Source organism: Gopherus flavomarginatus, chromosome 6 (genome assembly GCF_025201925.1).
Source record: "Gopherus flavomarginatus isolate rGopFla2 chromosome 6, rGopFla2.mat.asm, whole genome shotgun sequence".
Taxonomy (NCBI): Eukaryota; Metazoa; Chordata; order Testudines; family Testudinidae; genus Gopherus; species Gopherus flavomarginatus.
In genome coordinates, this window is record NC_066622.1 from 30,888,733 (window position 1) to 30,904,850 (window position 16,118).

The following is a 16,118-nucleotide window of genomic DNA, read 5'->3' on the forward strand; positions in this document are numbered from 1 at the left end:
CACATTCCCCGGGGGGCATGGTCACACCCTAGGAAATCCCCCAGAATCCCACACCCCCTGTCCTGGGGAAGGACCAACAGAGATCCCCCCCGCCCCAGGATCCAGCACTCTCCCATGGTTATCCCTGTATTCTCCCTAGGGGTCCCTTCCCCGGATCCCACACCTGAGAGGAATTGACAGACTCACATCCCATAGGGAACTCCCCGCCCCAGGGAGGGATTGCCCCCCCCATAGGAACCCCACCCAGGATCCCACACCCCCTGTCCCAGGGAGGGACCAAGCGTCCCCTGCACCCTCCCATGGGCACCCCCCATAGGGAAACCCCATAGGATTCTGCACCCTGCCATGGTGACTCCCCAACCCCAATAAGGATCCCCTCAGGATCCCATACCTCTGCCCCAGGGAGGGACCAACTGACCCCCCCCACTCCCTATAGGGAACCCCCCCCAAATCCCACACCCCCTGCCCTGGGGGAGGGACTGACAGATCCTCACCCTCTATAGGGAACCCCCCCATGATCCCAAACCCCCTTACCAAGGGCAGAACCAACAGACCCCCACAAGGTCCACACACACCTCCCTGAGGATCCTCCTGCACCCCACTCCCATGGACAAACCCCAAAAGGGCACGGTCCCACTGTGAGCTCCCTCACAAACTTGGATTCCCCCCACCTGCCTGCCCCATGGATGGAGGGATTCAGGTGGGGGTGGAGGTGTGGAACAGAATGAGTGAGTGAGTGTGTGTGTGCGCGCGCATGCGCACGCGCGTGCAGAGTGCAGTGGGGAGATGGGGAAGGTATTGCAGAGCAGGGGTGCAGTGGAGAGGCGGTGAAGAGCTGGTGGGTGCTGTGGAGAGGTGGTGCAGAGCAGGGGATGCAGTCGGGAGGTGATGCAGAGCAGGGGGTACAGAGCTGGTGGGGAGTAGGAGGAGGATGTGGTGCAGAGCAGTGGGGTGCAGTTGGGAGGTGGTGCAGAGCAGGGGGTGCAGTGGGGAGGTGGGGGAGGTAGTGCAGAGCAGAGGGTGCAATGAGGAGGTGGGAGGAAGCAGTGGGGAAGTGAGGGAGGCCCTAGTGCCCAGGCAGGCAGTGTGAGCTTTCTTGCAGCAGGACCCAGCTCGGGGCATGTTAGGCATGAACAGGAGGTGCAGAGCTGGCAGGGGGATATAGTGGGGAGGAATGGGAGGTAGTGCAGAGTGGGGGGTGCAGAGTGGGCGGTGCAGTGGGGAGGTGGTGCAGAGCAGGGGGTGCAGTGGAGAGGTGGGAGGATGCAGTGGGGAGTTGGTGCAGAGCAGGGGATGCAGTGGGGAGGTGGTACAGAGCAGGGGGTGCAGTGGGGAGGTGGTACAGAACAGGAGGTGGGAGGATACAGTAGGGACGTTGTAGAGAGCAGGGGGTGCAGTGGGGAGGTGGTGCAGAGTGGGGGATACAAAGGAGAGGTGGGAGGATGCAGTAGGGAGGTGGTGCAGAGCTGAAGGGGGCAGAAAGGGCTCCTGGATTGCGGTTGTGAAAGTGGTGTAACCATGAAGGCGGAAGGAACTGATAATGCAAGAATGATGGGGGGGGTGGGCTGGGAGGAAACCCCCTTCCTTCCCAACGGTGCCGGGGGTGGGGGAGCAGAGGAGGGGGAGAATGGGAGAGGGGCAAGGGGAGGAAATGGAGGGGGGATGGGGGCGAGTGAAGGGGTGGGAGCAGGCACGATGTGGGGCGGTGTGGAATGACAGCAGCAGAAGGGATGATAAATAATAAATTTTATTTCTAATAAATTATAGAAATACAATACAAATCCTGAGCCCCACCCCAGTGTCAGGCAGGAGTCCCGGGGGGGGTGGGAGGGATCGGGGCTGGGGGTCAGAGCCAATTCTCTATGCCCCTGGCATGTGGCTGGAGGATCCTGGGAGCTGGGACTGTAGCAGGATCCCTTCCTGGTTCAGTTCCCTGCGTCGCTGCCATCCAGGCGGGGCTGAGCTGGGCTCACTGACTGAGCTGGGGCGCAAGTGGCGCCTTCTCCTTCCCTTGCGGTAGCCCTGGGCAGAGACAGGACCCCCAGTTACACCTGCCCCAAGCCCCCAGTTGATCTCAGCTCTCTGGATCCCCTGCCATACTCCAACTGGAACCTCTCCCACTCCAAAGCAGATCCTCTCCCTGACCCTCCCTCTTCCTCCCCCTCTCTTCTGGTTGTTGGGGGAGAATCTCTCTCTCTGGCCCCCCATCTAGGGGTGACGCCCCCAATGTCCCCTCTTATCCAAAGATGATGCCCCCCCAGTCCCCACCCCCCATCTGGGTGGATGCCCCTATAACTTAGGGACAACACCCAATATCTGGAGTAAAGCTCCCCCAGCCCCTGCCCCCACAATCTCTCTCTATATCCCCCCATCCGGAGATGACACTTCCCCAGTCTCTGACACCTCACCTCTCTCCTCGCTGCCAGCACTGGGGAGTCTCTGCCCCTCCTGGGCCTCCCAGAGGGCAGCGGCCTCCTCGCGGGAGCCCCCCAGAAAGGCAAGGGGGCGCTGGCGCTGGCGGAAGCGCTGCCGGGGGGTGGCATCCCCAGGCCCGAAGGACTCGCTGACCAGGACGCGGGAGCTCAGCTTGCGCCGGTTTAGCCGTAGGTGCACCCGCTGGGCATCGGGCAGGCTCAGCACGCTGGTGGCCTTGCGCAGGGGCACAGGCGAGGCAGGGGCGCTGGAGTCTGTGGGCAAAGCAGGGGTTAGTGGGGCAGGGGATGTTGAGTCCTGCGTCGGAGCGCCTTGCACTGCCATCCCGGATGCCTGGGTCCCATCCCCTACCCGAGTCCCCCTGGGGGCTGTGAGCACTGTGGGGCTGTCCAGGATGCCTGGGTCCCATCCCGTCTTGATCTCTCCTCCCCACATTCCACAAGGTGGAGGGTCCCGGACTCTCACCCCCATCAGGTGCACGCCCATCCTGCCCAAGTCCCGGCAGGTTCTCAATGCTATTGGCCCCCTCCGCTAGGGGGCGCTGCTGTTCCCGGGAGGGCTCACGGCGCGGCTTCATCAGCTTCTTCATCTTGTCCGCAATCCAGTTGCTGCTCTTCCTGCGGGGTGGAGGGAGAGGGAGGGTCACATGCTTCCTGGCAGGAGCTGGGGGGCCCAGGCCAGCCCCACCACGCATCCTGGGAGATTCCACCCCCCCAACACTGACCCATGCAGAGACACTCAGGACAACTGTCAGGGAGGGTCCCTGGCTCAGGCTGGCCCTGAGGGTCCTAGGCTTTGGGGGGGGTGTATCCCTAGTTTGAGGAAAAAGGGGGTCCCCTGGCTCGGGCCAGCTTTGGAGGGTTGGTGACTCAGTCTGTTTCAGAGGATGGGGGGCCCAGGGTGGCAGAGAACGGTCCCTGGCTGAGGGGGCAGGTGTGGAAGTCCATGGCAGTGGCTGGGGCTGGCCCGGGGGCGGAGGGGGGGGGCACACTCACTTGCTCTTAGGCAGCGCTGGCTCCAATACCCGGTACTGGTCCATTATTTTCTCCACCAGCTTTTGTTTCTCCCGGCGCAGCTCGTTCAGCTTATCCCTGGGGGGTGAGCGCAGGGCAGCATCTGAATCTGGGGGTGAACTCCCTGCCCACTATAGTCCCCAGCCAGACTGCCCCACACCCCCGACACACCCCAGCCAGCCTCACCAATCTGACCCCTCCCTGCGCACCTCCCCCATTGGCCCGAGGGAGGCACTCGGGGGGCACTCACAGGTGCTGGCGCTGCTCCGAGTGGTACTGCTCCCGGCTCTCCATGCTGCGCTCCAGCAGGCTGCGGTTCTCCTGGCTCAGTTTCTGGATCTCCTGCAGCAGGTGTCGGTTCTCCTCCTCCTGGTTTCCCTTCAGCTGGGCCAGGAGCTGGGAGGCAGCAGAGCTATTGATAGGACAGGCCATGCCCCTCTGGGCTCCCCCTCACAGAGGAAGGGGGGCTGGAGGTGCAGAATGGGGAGAGCACTCTCTGATCAGGGGGTTCAGAGGGGAGAACCAGCTCCCATTGTTTGCTTGGGACAGGGAGACCTGGGCTGTGGGTGGTGTGATGGAGTGCGAATTGGATGAATAGTGGGCATGCCACAGTTTCCCCTATGTGGTGCCTGGTTAACTAGGTGGAAGGAAAAGATGGTTTACCCCTTGCAGAGACCCAGACATACAGGTGTCTCTGATGCCTGGGGTCTGGGCCCAATGCCCATGGAGAGTCTAAGAAGACAAAGGCCAGTCCAATTGCCCGGACATTTGACACCTGGCAACTAATGACCACGGATGGCCCCGCCTCCTTAGGGAGCCAGCCAGGTGTGACCAGCTGGAGGACAAAGGACTGAGGAGGAGGGCCAGGTGACAGTGGTTGCCAGGACCAAGGACAAAGGACAGGAGGGGCCAGGTGGGGTTGTTAAGTGTGGGTGACTGGGACTAAGAGGAGGGCTGGGGGCTCTGCACAGACCCAGAAGGACTTTGCTGTAACTTTCCCTTCTCTGTGTTAACGAAGGACTTTCTAGGCTGTGTTCCAGACATCTAAGAAACCCTCCCGCTGTGACAGCGCTGGCTGAGTCACTCCAGTTTAAGGAAATCGGGGGAGTGCTGCTCCCTTTGGGTGTGTCAGTCTCCCTCAGGTATCCAGTTCAGGTGGACTCACTGAGGGGAGCTCGCGACATGACCCAAGGGTGCTGAAGGCTCCGAGGTTTGGCCCCAGGAGGTGGTGAAGCCAAGAGGCCTGCCCTAGGGAGAGTGTGACCCTCAGGGGCTGAAACTGAAGAAGTCCTCCCAGAGAGACTGCTCCAGAGCGCTGGAGCTGTGGATCCGTGGCAGGTGGCTACCAGCGTGGGGGTCTGAAGGTATTGGGGGTCTGCAAGGGTCTCCAACAGAGAGCGCAGTGGGGGAGAGCTGGGCTGGGAAGAGAAAGGTATCGGGCACTGTGTGTGTTTCCGGTGGGGTCAGACTGGTGGGCAGGACTGGGGGAGGTCAGGGGTTGCACATCTTGCACTGGTCTCCGGGTAAGATACAATGGGGGTTCAGGCTGGGGGAATGGGGCTGGGGGATACCAGAGGTGGAATTGGGGGTAGTGGGTTGCATACCTTGCTCTGCTCCCCAGTAAGGATGCCACACAGGGGTTCGGGCTGGGGGTGGGTACCACACCTCGCTGTGCTCCCCAGTAGAGATGCCATGGGGAGGGGGTCAGGCTGGAGGTGGGGGTTGCACACCTCGCTCTGCTCCCCAGTAGGGATGCCATGGGGAGGGGGTCAGGCTGGAGGTGAGGGTTGCACACCTCGCTCTGCTCCCCAGTAGGGATGCCATGGGGAGGGGGTCAGGCTGGAGGTGAGGGTTGCACACCTCGCTCTGCTCCGCAGTAGGGATGCCATGGGGAGGCGGTCAGGCTGGAGGTGCGGGTTGCACACCTCACTCTGCTCCCCAGTAAGGATGCCACGCAGGGGTTCGGGCTGGGGGTGGGTACCACACCTCGCTCTGCTCCCCAGTAAAGATGCCATGGGGAGGGGGTCAGGCTGGAGGTGGGGATTGCACACCTCGCTCTGCTCCCCAGTAGAGATGCCATGAGGAGGGGGTCAGGCTGGAGGTGGGGGTTGCACACCTCGCTCTGCTCCCCAGTAGAGATGCCATGGGGAGGGGGTCAGGCTGGAGGTGGGGGTTGCACACCTCGCTCTGCTCCCCAGTAGGGATGCCATGAGGAGGGGGTCAGGCTGGAGGTGGGGGTTGCACACCTCGCTCTGCTCCCCAGTAGGGATGCCATGAGGAGGGGGTCAGGCTGGAGGTGAGGGTTGCACACCTCGCTCTGCTCCCCAGTAGGGATGCCATGAGGAGGGGGTCAGGCTGGAGGTGGGGGTTGCACACCTCGCTCTGCTCCCCAGTAGGGATGCCATGGGAGGTTCAGGCTGGGGGGCAGGGGTACCACAGGCAGCAGTAGGGGGTTGCACACCTCGCTCTGGTCTCTGGGGGGACACACAGTGGGGGGTTCAGGCTGGGGGGCAGGTGTACCACAGGCAGCATTGGGGGTTACACACCTCGCTTTGGTCTCTGGGGGGACACACAGTGGGGGGTCCAGGCTGGGGTGGGACTAGGGGATACCAGGGGTTGCGCACCTCACACTGGTCTCTGGGGAGACACACAGTGCGGGGTTCAGGCTGGGGGGCAGGGGTACCACAGGCAGCATTGGGGGTTGCACACCTCGCTCTGGTCTCTGGGGGGGGACACAGTGGGGGGTCCAGGCTGGGGTGGGACTAGGGGGTACCAGGGGTTGCGCACCTCATACTGGTCTCTGGGGGGACACACAGTGGGGGGTCCAGGCTGGGGTGGGACTAGGGGGTACCAGGGGTTGCGCACCTCACACTGGTCTCTGGGGGGATACACAGTGGGGGGTTCAGGCTGGGGGGCAAGGGTACCACAGGCAGCATTGGGGGTTGCACACCTCGCTCTGGTCTCTGGGGGGACACACAGTGGGGGGTCCAGGCTGGGGTGGGACTAGGGGGTACCAGGGGTTGTGCACCTCGCTCTGCTCCCCAGTAGGGATGCCATGGGAGGTTCAGGCTGGGGGTCAGGGGTACCACAGGCAGCTTTGGGGGTTGCACACCTCGCTCTGGTCTCTGGGGTGGACACACAGTGGGGGGTCCAGGCTGGGGTGGGACTAGGGGGTACCAGGGGTTGAGCACCTCACACTGGTCTCCGGGGGGACACACAGTGGGGGGTCCAGGCTGGGGTGGGACTAGGGGGTACCAGGGGTTGCGCACCTCACACTGGTCTCCGGGGGGACACACAGTGGGGGGTCCAGGCTGGGGTGGGACTAGGGGGTACCAGGGGTTGCGCACCTCACACTGGTCTCCGATCCGGCCCAGCGCCACCTCCAGCTGGTGGTTCTGCTCCCGCAGGGCAGTGCCCTCAGCCTCCAGCCGGGCCTGCTCCAGCTGCAGCCCCGTCAGCCGGCCCCGCAGGCCCCGCAGCTCCCCTTGCTGCTCCTCCTGCGCCTGCTCGGCCACAGCCAGCGCCGCCTGCACCCTGTGCGGGGCGAGGAGCTCAGTGGGGGACTCCGAGAGGAAGCCCACGCACTGACCTCGATACTGGCCCCCATAGCCCCCATCTACCACAACCCATAGACTCCCCACTACTCCCACAGCTCAGTCCCTCCCACTGCCCCCATGTGCTAGGGACTCCTCCCCCATCCCATCTCACCACCTCCTATATCCCGGGGTCCCCCCCTCAGTTACCGGGCATGCTCGTCCTGCAGCCGGGCGTGCTGCTCCCCCAGCTGCCGGTGTTCCCGCTCAGCCCCCTCCAGCCGCTCCCGTTCCCCCCGCAGGGCTGCCTCCCGCTGCTCCAGCCCGGCCTGCTGTGCCACCAGATGGCTGTGCCTGGAGGGGGAGAGAAAGGGGTGAGAGACACCACAGGACCCCCCGGAGGTTGCCCCACTGACCCCTGATCCTCCCCCATGGTTACCTGCCTTGCAGCCCTGCCCAGTGTCCCCCAAGTCACCTGCCCTGCTGCGCCCCACATTCGCTTACCCCCCAGAATGCCCCCCATGACACCCTGCAGCTCCCTGTGCCCCCTCCCCAGCTGACGTTTTCCTAGTAGTTAGGTCGATCTAATTTTTAAGTGTAGAGCAGCCCTGAGTCCAAAACTCCTGGGTGGGTTCCCAGCCCCTTTGGCATTAGGTGAGGGACCCATGCTGAGCTCCCCTGACACCCAGTCGCTGAGATCTGCGATCAGTGCAGTCACCAGCACTTCTCAGCAGCTAATCCGCCCGAGCAATCCTGGGCTTCCTCCCCATGCTGAGAGGTGAGAGCCAGGCCAGGCTGTTCCCAGGCTTTCTGGGTTAAGCTTGGCTTCCCCATCCTACCAGGGACTCTGTAATGCTGGATTCCAGGGGATTAATAAAGTCCCGGTTGCTTGGAACAGGCGGTGCTGGGTTACTGCATTCCCCCCTCCACCCCGCGAGTGCCTGGTTCCCTGGCGGGGTAAAGCTCCTCTGAACTCAGTGGCACTGGCTGAAGAGCCACAGAGGTGCTGGAGCCGGGAGCCCCAGGCCCAGGTATATAGAGCTGTGGACTCGGCCTGGTGAAATGCTAAGCCCAGGATCTGGCACATAACAGAGCTCCTCCCAGAGGGACTGTAGATAGGCTGGGGGACCAGACCCTCGGCGAGCTGAGACACCTCCCATAGGGTTCATTGGCCTGCTGCCCCCTTGTGCCCTCTCAGTCGCTCCTCCCCAGGCTTTCCTGGCCTTGCAGCTCCCCTTGCCCCTGGGGTTACCTGGCGTGTCACAGCCATGTGCCCCCAAACCCTGCCCTGGGGGGTTCCTTGGCCTGGTGCCCCCCAGCCCCCTCCAGTTACCTGTCCTGCAGGGCTTGGTGCTCCTGCTCCAGTGCCCGCAGTGCCCCTTTGAGGCCGGCCTGCTTGCCCAGCAGCCCCTCCAGCTCAGCGCCCTGGCGCTCGTGCAGCAGTGCCAGCTTGTCATGGTTGCGCACCAGCCCTTCGTGGCGCCCACGCCACTCGTCCCGCTCCTGCCGGGCCACCCGTACCTCAGCCTCCAGCCCTGCTAGTCGCTCCCGCAACTCCGACGCCCGGGCCTCCAGTGCTGCCTTCTGGGACAGCAACGCTGCCTGCTCCACCTGCCAGGGGAGGGGGCAATGAGAGACATGGGGCAGGGAATGGACAAGGGAAATCATGCAGGGGAGCAAGAACCACAGGGGAGTGGGAGTCAATGTCTTACCTGGAGGGTCCCGCACTGGATCTGGGGTTGGGGCAGGAAGGTTTGGGGGAGCAAGGGGCATCCAGGGGACACAGTGTCTGAACTGGGGGCTCCACACTGGGCCTGCTTGTGGGGCAGTGGCGTTTGGGGGGTTAGTATCTCACCTGGAGGGTGCTGCACTGGATCTGGGGGTAAGGGGAGTGGGGGGACGGGAATTCAGAGGGCCGGTGTCTCCCCAGGGACCTGGCTAAAGGAGAGAAGGTGATGAGCTGTGCAGAAGGCTGAGCTCTAGACTGGAGGGAAGTTGCCAGGGGATCAAGGATCAGTCTTGGGCCTGATCCCATTTGATATTTTCATTAATGACTTTCGCCCAAAAGGAGGGTGTGAACGAAGTGTGCTGAGGACACAGAGCTGGGAGCGGAATATCACACAGAAAGAACTGGATTTGGGGGCCACAGTGATAGACCTGGGATGAAATTGTGTAAAGTGCAAGGTCATGCCACTAGGGGCTGATATTTCCTCTAGCCTGGGAGCTCATCTCCTGAAAGCAACAGAGGGAAAGAGAATCCCCAGGGCTTGGGTTGATTGCAGGATGCCATAAGCCAAGTTTGGGAGGTGGCCACAAAAAGGGCCAATGCGATCCTAGGCTGGATCCGGCGAGGGATTTCCAGTGGCCATAGGGAAGCATTAGTGCCCCTGGCCGAGGCGCTGGGAAGAGCTCAGCGGGGACACTGGGTGCAGTTCTGGTCACAGGAACAAGGCTCCAAACCAGCCCGGTGCAGAGAAGGGCTCCCAGGCTGATCAGAGGAGAGGAGAACTGATCTTAGGAGAGGAGACTGGGCGAGCTGGGCCTGTTTAGCCTGGCCGGGCGAAGGCTGAGAGCGGATCTGCTCTCTGAAAATACACCAGGGGATTTAGCCCCAGGCAGGGAGAAGAGCTACAGAAGCTAAAGGAGAACGTTGGCACAGGAACAAATGGGGACAAACTGGCCAGGAATCAAAGGAGGCCTGGTCTACACAGAAAAGTTCTATCAACATCAGTCAGATGTGACACACATACGCCCAGGGCAGACAGCGCTGGGGACAGAAGTGGGCTTCCATCGACACAACTCTCATTGTTTGGGGAGGTGGTGTTCCTACTCCGACTGAAAGCCCCTTCTGTCAATGCAGGCTGAGTCTAGCCTAGGGGGCTGTGCTGGCAGAGCTATGCCAGGATAGCCTGTGGTACAGCCATACCCGGAGACTGGCAATGAGAAGGTTTCTACCCATCAGAGGAGGGAGGTTCTAGAACAGCCTCCCCATAGGAATTGTGGGGGCTAAACACCCAGCTAGTCTTAAGATAGAGCCTGATACATTTGTGACTGGGATTACATGATGGCAGAGGGGGACAGGGCTCGGCAGCCCTGGGGGTCTCTCCTGGTTTATGTCTTATATTCCTAATTATGCTTCAGGCTTTAGCCGGCCACCTGCAGTGTCAGGAATGTTTTGTTTTTTTCCCCCCACCAAAACTAATTTGGGGTTTGGGTTTTTTTTTTCCCCATTATCCTCTGAAATATCAGAGATCGGCCACAGCTGGAGACAGGACACCAGGCAGGGTGAGCCAGGCTCTGAGCTGGTCCAGAGAAGCTTTTCTCTAGCTGCCTGGCTGGGGGGTCTTGCCCAGATGCTCAGGATCCAGGATTGGCAGGGATCTTGGGGGTTTTCACCTTTCTTGGCAGCATGGGGCAGGAGTTGCCTGCTGGGATCCACTGGGCATGGCTCATCGCAGCAATTCCCTGCTAGAGCAGGGGCCTCAGGTATTGGGGGCCCCTCGGCCTCTCTTGTTCTCTGCCTGGGACTCACAACAGGCAGGGCTCCAGAAGGCTCTGGTTGGGTTTATTTGGGGTGACTTGTCAGACTAGATGATTTGGGGGTTCCTTCTGGCCTTAAACTCTGTCCCACTTGGAGGGCCCCACACTGGTCTGTGTGAGGGACAACGGGGTTGGGAGGCTCAGACGGGCTGTCTCACCTGGAGGGCCCCACACTGGTCTGTGTGAGGGACAATGGGGGTTAGGAGGTTCAGACGGGCTGTCTCACCTGGAGGGCCCCACACTGGGCTGTGTGAGGACAATGCGGGTTGGGAGATTCAGACAGGCTGTCTCACCTGGAGGGCCCCACACTGGGCCTGTAGTCGCCCTCTCTCCTCCCGCAGGCCTCCGCTCTGCCCCTGCAGGCTCAGCAGCTCCCCCTGCAAGGCGCCCAGCTGCGACTCCAGCTGCCCCAGCCGCCCCATCAGCGCCTCTTTCTCTGCCAGCAGTGCCGCGTTCTGTGGGGGAAGCATCAGCTAGTGATGGGGGGGGTCCCCAGCTCCCCCGAGGGGCCTCCAGCCCCACAAAACCTGCCCCTGCTGAGAGGAGGGGATGGGAATCCCTAACCGCACAAAGTCCACTGAGGGGCACAGTCCCTTCCCTCCATCCCCAACCCCTGTCCCAGACTCCCTGAGGGGCCTCCCATCACAGCCCCCCTCCCTGCCTCACCCCAAAGGCAGGGGGAACCCAGCCTCTAGAGGGCACCAGATTCCAGCCCCCATCCTGCCCCACCCTAAAGGAAAGCCCCCCCAAAACACGCTGCATCTTGGACTTACGCTGCGCTCCACCTCGATGAGATGCTTGCTCAGAGTGTCGCTCTCTGGCTCAGCCCGAAGCCCTGGCACTGGCTCGGGGTTCCCCTGGCCCTGCTCCATGGCCCCTGGTGCTTCGGGTAGGGGGTCCCCAGTGCTGCTCTTCACCTGGACATAGAGAACAAGGGAGAGGGTGAAAGTGAGCAGACGGGAGCCCACTACTACTGCAACCCCGGCCTCTCCCAGCAGAGGCGCTGGAGGTGGTGTCTCACCTGGCGCAACTCTTTTCCCAGGTGCTGATTGAGGATGAGCAGTTCCTCCACCCGGCTGCGGAGGGTGCCAATCTTCTCCTCCTTCAGAGTCAGCATCTCTCTGAAGGATGACTCCAGCCGCTGTTCCAGGCTTTGGTATTGGCTAGGGAGGGGGGCACGTTACACCCAGGAGCCCTTGGAAACTGCCCTAGCCCCTTCCTGAGATCCCTGCCCCCCAGCCTTTCCTATAACCAGCCACTCCCTCCCTGAGATCCCTACCCCCCCACCTCTCCCACGATTGCTCCTCTCCGAGATCCCTGCCCCCTAGCCTCCCCCATGACCAGCCATCCCTCCCTGCGATCCTTGTCTCCCAGCCCCGATGACCAGCTGCCCCCTCTCTAAGATCCCTGCCCCCCAGCCCCTATGACCAGCCACCCCTTTCCCTGAGATCCCTGCCCCCCAAGCCCCATGACCAGACACCTTTCCTAAAGATCCCTTCCAGCAGTCCCTCCTGTCCAGATCCTCTGCCTCCTATACAGCTCCCCAGCCACCCAGATCCTTGTCCCCCAAAGCCCTCCAGTCTATCCCCCAAGACACCTAATCCGCCTCTCCTCTCCATCCCCCCAAGATCCCTGCCCACCCTCCCCCCCGGCCCAGTATACCCCAAGTGTGGGTATGGCCTCCTGCAGATGCCTACCTCTGCTGGGTGCCCTGCTGCTCCTCCAGGAGGCGCTGCTCCTCCTCCCGTCGCTCCAGCTGCTCCCGCAGCCGCAGCAGGTCAGCCTCCCGTTCCTGTCCCTTCACCTTCTCGCTCAGCAGCTCCTGCAGGAACAAGCAAGACTCTGAGCACTGAGGGGTCCCTCTTCCTGCCTCCATTACCCCAACCAGGACCCTGATCACTGCGGGGGACTCCCATCGCCATTCTCTGTCCCCCACTGTCACCTGCAAGGTGCTCCCCAGTGCCCCCTGCTGAGAGAGGCCAGGGTGGAGTAGCTGAGAATCTCCCCCCACAAGTCTGCGTTCCCACCCCGCTCTCCACAGCACCCCCGGCCAGGTGAGTCCAGACTGGAGTAGCCAGGAGCTTCCCCCCATCCCACTCCAGCTCCTTACAACCCTGGCGCTCCCTGCCCCTGGTGCCCCCATCACCTCCCGCAGAGCGGCTGAGGCCTTGCGCTCAGCTGCCAGCTGCTCCCGCAGCCCCTTGCTCTCCTGCTCCAGCTCCTGCAGCCGCTGCGCTGTCTCTCTCAGCCCGCCCAACTCCAGCGCCTGCAGCCGGCTCTGGGCCTCCAGCTGGGCGGCCCGGCGGCCCTGTTCTGCCAGTGCTTCCTCTTGGGCCTGGGTCTGGGCCCGCAGATGCCGGATCTCCTTGTCCAGCACCCGGCGCTCTCTCTCAGCCTGGCTCAGCACCGCCTCCAGCGCCCCTCGCTCGCCCTCCAACTGGGTCAGGGCCGCTTTGTGTTGCTCCAGCCCTCGCTGCAGAGTGCCCAGCTCACGCTCGGATGCCCGTAACTCCTCCGTGGCCTCCCGCGCCTGTTCAGCCTGGCGCCCAGCCCGCTGCCGCTCTGCCTCCAGACTGCCCCGGGCCTCCGCCAGCTCCCGCTCGGCTTGACTCAACTCCGCCTGTAGCGCCTCTCGCTCCTTCTCCAGCGCCTGGACCTCGGCCTCCAGCTGCCCCAGCAGCAGGGCCTCCAGGCGCTGCTGCTCCAGCTCCTGCCGCAGTCTCAGCAGTTCCTGCTCCAGGCGCCCCCGGGCCTCCTGGGAGGCAGTCAGCCCCTCCAGAGCCTTGGCGTGAGTGGCTTCTAGTCGGAGCAATGCCTCCTGCAGGCTGGATGCCCGCTCCTCTACCTGGCATAGCCGGCGCCCACTCTCTGCCAGTGCCTCCTGCTGCTCCTGGGCCCAGGCACCTGGGTCCCCCTGGCTCTGCAGAGACCCCTGCTGGGGGGAAGGGGAACAGAGCTGGTTAGGGACTCACTGGCATGGCAGGGGCACCCTGGATTCCCAACTCTGTAGCCACATGCCTGAGCCCCACTTGGTTCCCTTTGGCCAGTGCCTAGGAAGGCAGGAATCAAACCCCCACAAACATGCTGCACCCAGATATGACGCAGCATTGACTCTGATCTGGACAGAGACACATTTGGCATTGGCACCAGGGACAATTCAGCAGGCCTATGGGGATTCACTGCCCCACACGCTGCCCTGTGCCCTATCCTGCCCCCAACAATAGCATAGTAACTGGATGTACTGAGGGATGCCCTCTATTGCCCCCACCAGCCCAGGGCGCCTCCTGCCCCTTGTGGTGGGAACTCAGAGGAGGGCCCTGCCCCAGGCTGATCCCCAGGGGTCCAGGCTGCCTTTGAGCCTCCTGCCTACCCATGTGTCCTCCTGGCCTAAGCCATATGAGCCTCCCCCAGCCCCACCCAAAGAAGAGCAGTTTTGGTAATAGGGTTATGATCCCTGTGCAGGCCTCTGCGCCCACAGGCTTGTTGCTGCTATTCCTGAGGGGAATGAGGCATGGCTGGTGCCCTCTGCTTCCAGACCAGACAACTGCCCACACCTGCCTGCCACCCTGGTCATTACTTGGGTGCTAGCCCATGCTGCTGCTGCTTCGCTGCTCTGGGGTCAAAGCCAACTAGATTGGAGCTAGCTCTGCTATGTCTGCACGAGCGGCAATCACACCCCATTACTGCAGGGTAGCCATTCCCTGAAGGGGCAGAGAGCAAAGCTCAGTCTCAGGACAGCAGGACATGCTGGGGTCCTGGCTCCCACCAACACGGGCTCTGGCGGAAGCCTGGGCTCCCAGGCCGGCCTGAGGACCCTGCGACGCTGGATCCCAGGTGACTAATCAATGCTCCCTCGGCCTGGAGAAGGGAGAGTCTCCATGGCAGTCTGGTCGCAGCTGCACTGGTGGGGGAGCTCGTGAGGGGAGCAGGGGGCTGGCACCCAAAGGTCCAAACCTGGAGTTGCTGAGGCCGCATGGTTGCCCTGGGTCTGGTGCACTAAAGGGGTCACTGGCACTGCTGGGAGACTGTGTAAAGGCTGGGGTGTAACAGCCCTATTAATCTGTGACAACCTGCAGCCAGTCCCCTGTCCCCATACTCTGCCATGGCATTGGTCTCCTCCAATGGGAGACAGGCTGGCAGCAGGGAGGGTAGGGTGATGGGATTCCCACCCTGCTCAGCCACTCCTCCAGCCACTCAGGGCTCCAGGCAATGGGACTGACCCCTTCATGCTGCCTGAGCCATGTGGGGGCACCATGCTAGGGGCACTCCTGGGCCTGCTGCCTTCCCTCTGCAGCACCCCTCTACTGCCCCAAATGACAACTCCTTGCACACCTTGCCCTGCCCTCTCCCCTGGGCACCATGCCCCACCTCGCAGTGCCGCTGCTCCTGCAAGCTGCGCAGCTCCCGCTCCAGCTGCTCTTTCTCCACCAGCAGGGTGGCGCTCAGCTCCTCCCGCTCCTGGGAGCTCCGGGCCCGCTGGGCTTCCAGCTCTGCTCCCAGCCGCTGCACCTGTGCCAGGCAACTGGGGGTTGAGGGGGGACTGGGCCGGCATGGAGACCACCCTCCCCCCACCCCACAGACACCTCCCGTGGAGACACCCTCTCCCCTGTACCGCAACACACAGAACCCCCAAAGGCACCCCTCCCCCCTTCCACTGACCCCTCCACAGACACCTCATCTCCCATCACTCCCTCACAGAAACAACCTATCCCTGTCCCCCCAACACAGCCCCCTCCACAGATCCCCCTTCCCCCACCCTCTCCAACACACAGCCCCCAGAGATCCCCCCCTTCCACTAAAACCTGGCAGACTCCCCTTCTCTATCCTTCCCCAATACACAGGACCCCCCCAAGGCTTCCCCAAGAGAGATCCCACCCTTCAAACCCTCACATACAGCCTTCCCCCCACCCCAACCCCTGCTATCCCCAAAAACAACATGGAGACACTCCCCTGACACATGCTCAACTCCTCCCCAGATAGCCCCTCGTTAAGGAATGGGACACAGGGCCTTTCTCCTCTGGGGGCTGCCAGCTCCAATCCAGCCCCAGGGCTGGGCCAGGGGACTGGCTGGCTGAGGGGTGGGGCACACAAGGCCTTGAATTTTCTTCTAGGAGCCCCATCTCCCTCACCTCTTTGCTGAGGGCCTTATTCTTCTGCTCAAGGCCTGGACTCCTGGGTTCTCCCGGGGCCTCTAGTGCCTCCTGCAGCCTCCGGTGCAGCTCCTGGTTCTCCCGCTCCAGTGCTAGCAGGCGGCTGGATGTCACCTCGGTCACCTCATAGCTCAAGGACTTGGGAATCTCAGCAGGGTCTGGGAGAAGACAGTGTCACATCAATGAGCTGTGGGGGGAGCTGGGGGGCCTGGGAGAAAGGGGAGGAGGAGACACTCACCATTGGGAGCCTCATTGGGCTCCTGCTCCTCTTCCCAGGACAGGTGCTGGGACTCCCCTAGATTCTGCCTCAGCACCCCCTCCAGCAACACCTTCTCCTGCTGCAGCTCCTCCAGCTGCTGACGCTCCCGCTCCCGCTCCTGGGGGCAGAGTTTTCCGTAATAGCCTTATGAACAGTGTGCATCTCCCCCTCAGCCTTGGTACAGTTGCCC

The 16,118-nt window shown here is 62.6% G+C and overlaps 1 protein-coding gene and 3 long non-coding RNA genes across 6 annotated transcripts in view; 1 reads left to right on the top strand and 3 right to left on the bottom strand.

Annotated features, from left to right (window-relative positions):
- The first annotated feature begins 930 nt into the window (after positions 1 to 930).
- On the top strand, positions 931 to 1,538 carry LOC127054481 (uncharacterized). Its single transcript, XR_007775264.1, has 3 exons — positions 931 to 994; positions 1,034 to 1,306; positions 1,405 to 1,538. It is a non-coding gene; the product is annotated as an uncharacterized LOC127054481 (long non-coding RNA).
- A 193-nt stretch (positions 1,539 to 1,731) lies between these two features.
- Positions 1,732 to 16,118, bottom strand: part of CCDC88B (coiled-coil domain containing 88B) — a 28,990-nt gene continuing 14,603 nt past the window's right edge. The window contains 16 exon segments of the mRNA XM_050960685.1: positions 1,732 to 2,022; positions 2,409 to 2,687; positions 2,899 to 3,050; positions 3,429 to 3,524; positions 3,697 to 3,842; positions 6,794 to 6,980; positions 7,190 to 7,333; positions 8,313 to 8,590; positions 10,813 to 10,974; positions 11,293 to 11,436; positions 11,541 to 11,682; positions 12,217 to 12,341; positions 12,666 to 13,454; positions 14,888 to 15,028; positions 15,649 to 15,827; positions 15,908 to 16,046. Coding sequence (XP_050816642.1) covers positions 1,970 to 2,022; positions 2,409 to 2,687; positions 2,899 to 3,050; positions 3,429 to 3,524; positions 3,697 to 3,842; positions 6,794 to 6,980; positions 7,190 to 7,333; positions 8,313 to 8,590; positions 10,813 to 10,974; positions 11,293 to 11,436; positions 11,541 to 11,682; positions 12,217 to 12,341; positions 12,666 to 13,454; positions 14,888 to 15,028; positions 15,649 to 15,827; positions 15,908 to 16,046 — 3,156 coding nt within the window. The 3' untranslated portion in view covers positions 1,732 to 1,969.
- Positions 3,849 to 5,576, bottom strand: LOC127054480 (uncharacterized). 3 transcript variants are annotated; one of them, XR_007775263.1, is made up of 3 exons: positions 5,498 to 5,576; positions 5,177 to 5,241; positions 3,849 to 5,111 (listed from the first exon to the last, which is right to left on the bottom strand). It is a non-coding gene; the product is annotated as an uncharacterized LOC127054480 (long non-coding RNA). The 3 variants fall into 3 exon arrangements; XR_007775261.1 differs by lacking the exon at positions 5,177 to 5,241 and adding an exon at positions 5,242 to 5,306; XR_007775262.1 differs by having other exon boundaries at positions 5,177 to 5,306.
- LOC127054478 (uncharacterized) lies at positions 5,734 to 6,478 on the bottom strand. The gene is made up of 4 exons (XR_007775259.1): positions 6,397 to 6,478; positions 6,156 to 6,233; positions 5,993 to 6,070; positions 5,734 to 5,907 (listed from the first exon to the last, which is right to left on the bottom strand). It is a non-coding gene; the product is annotated as an uncharacterized LOC127054478 (long non-coding RNA).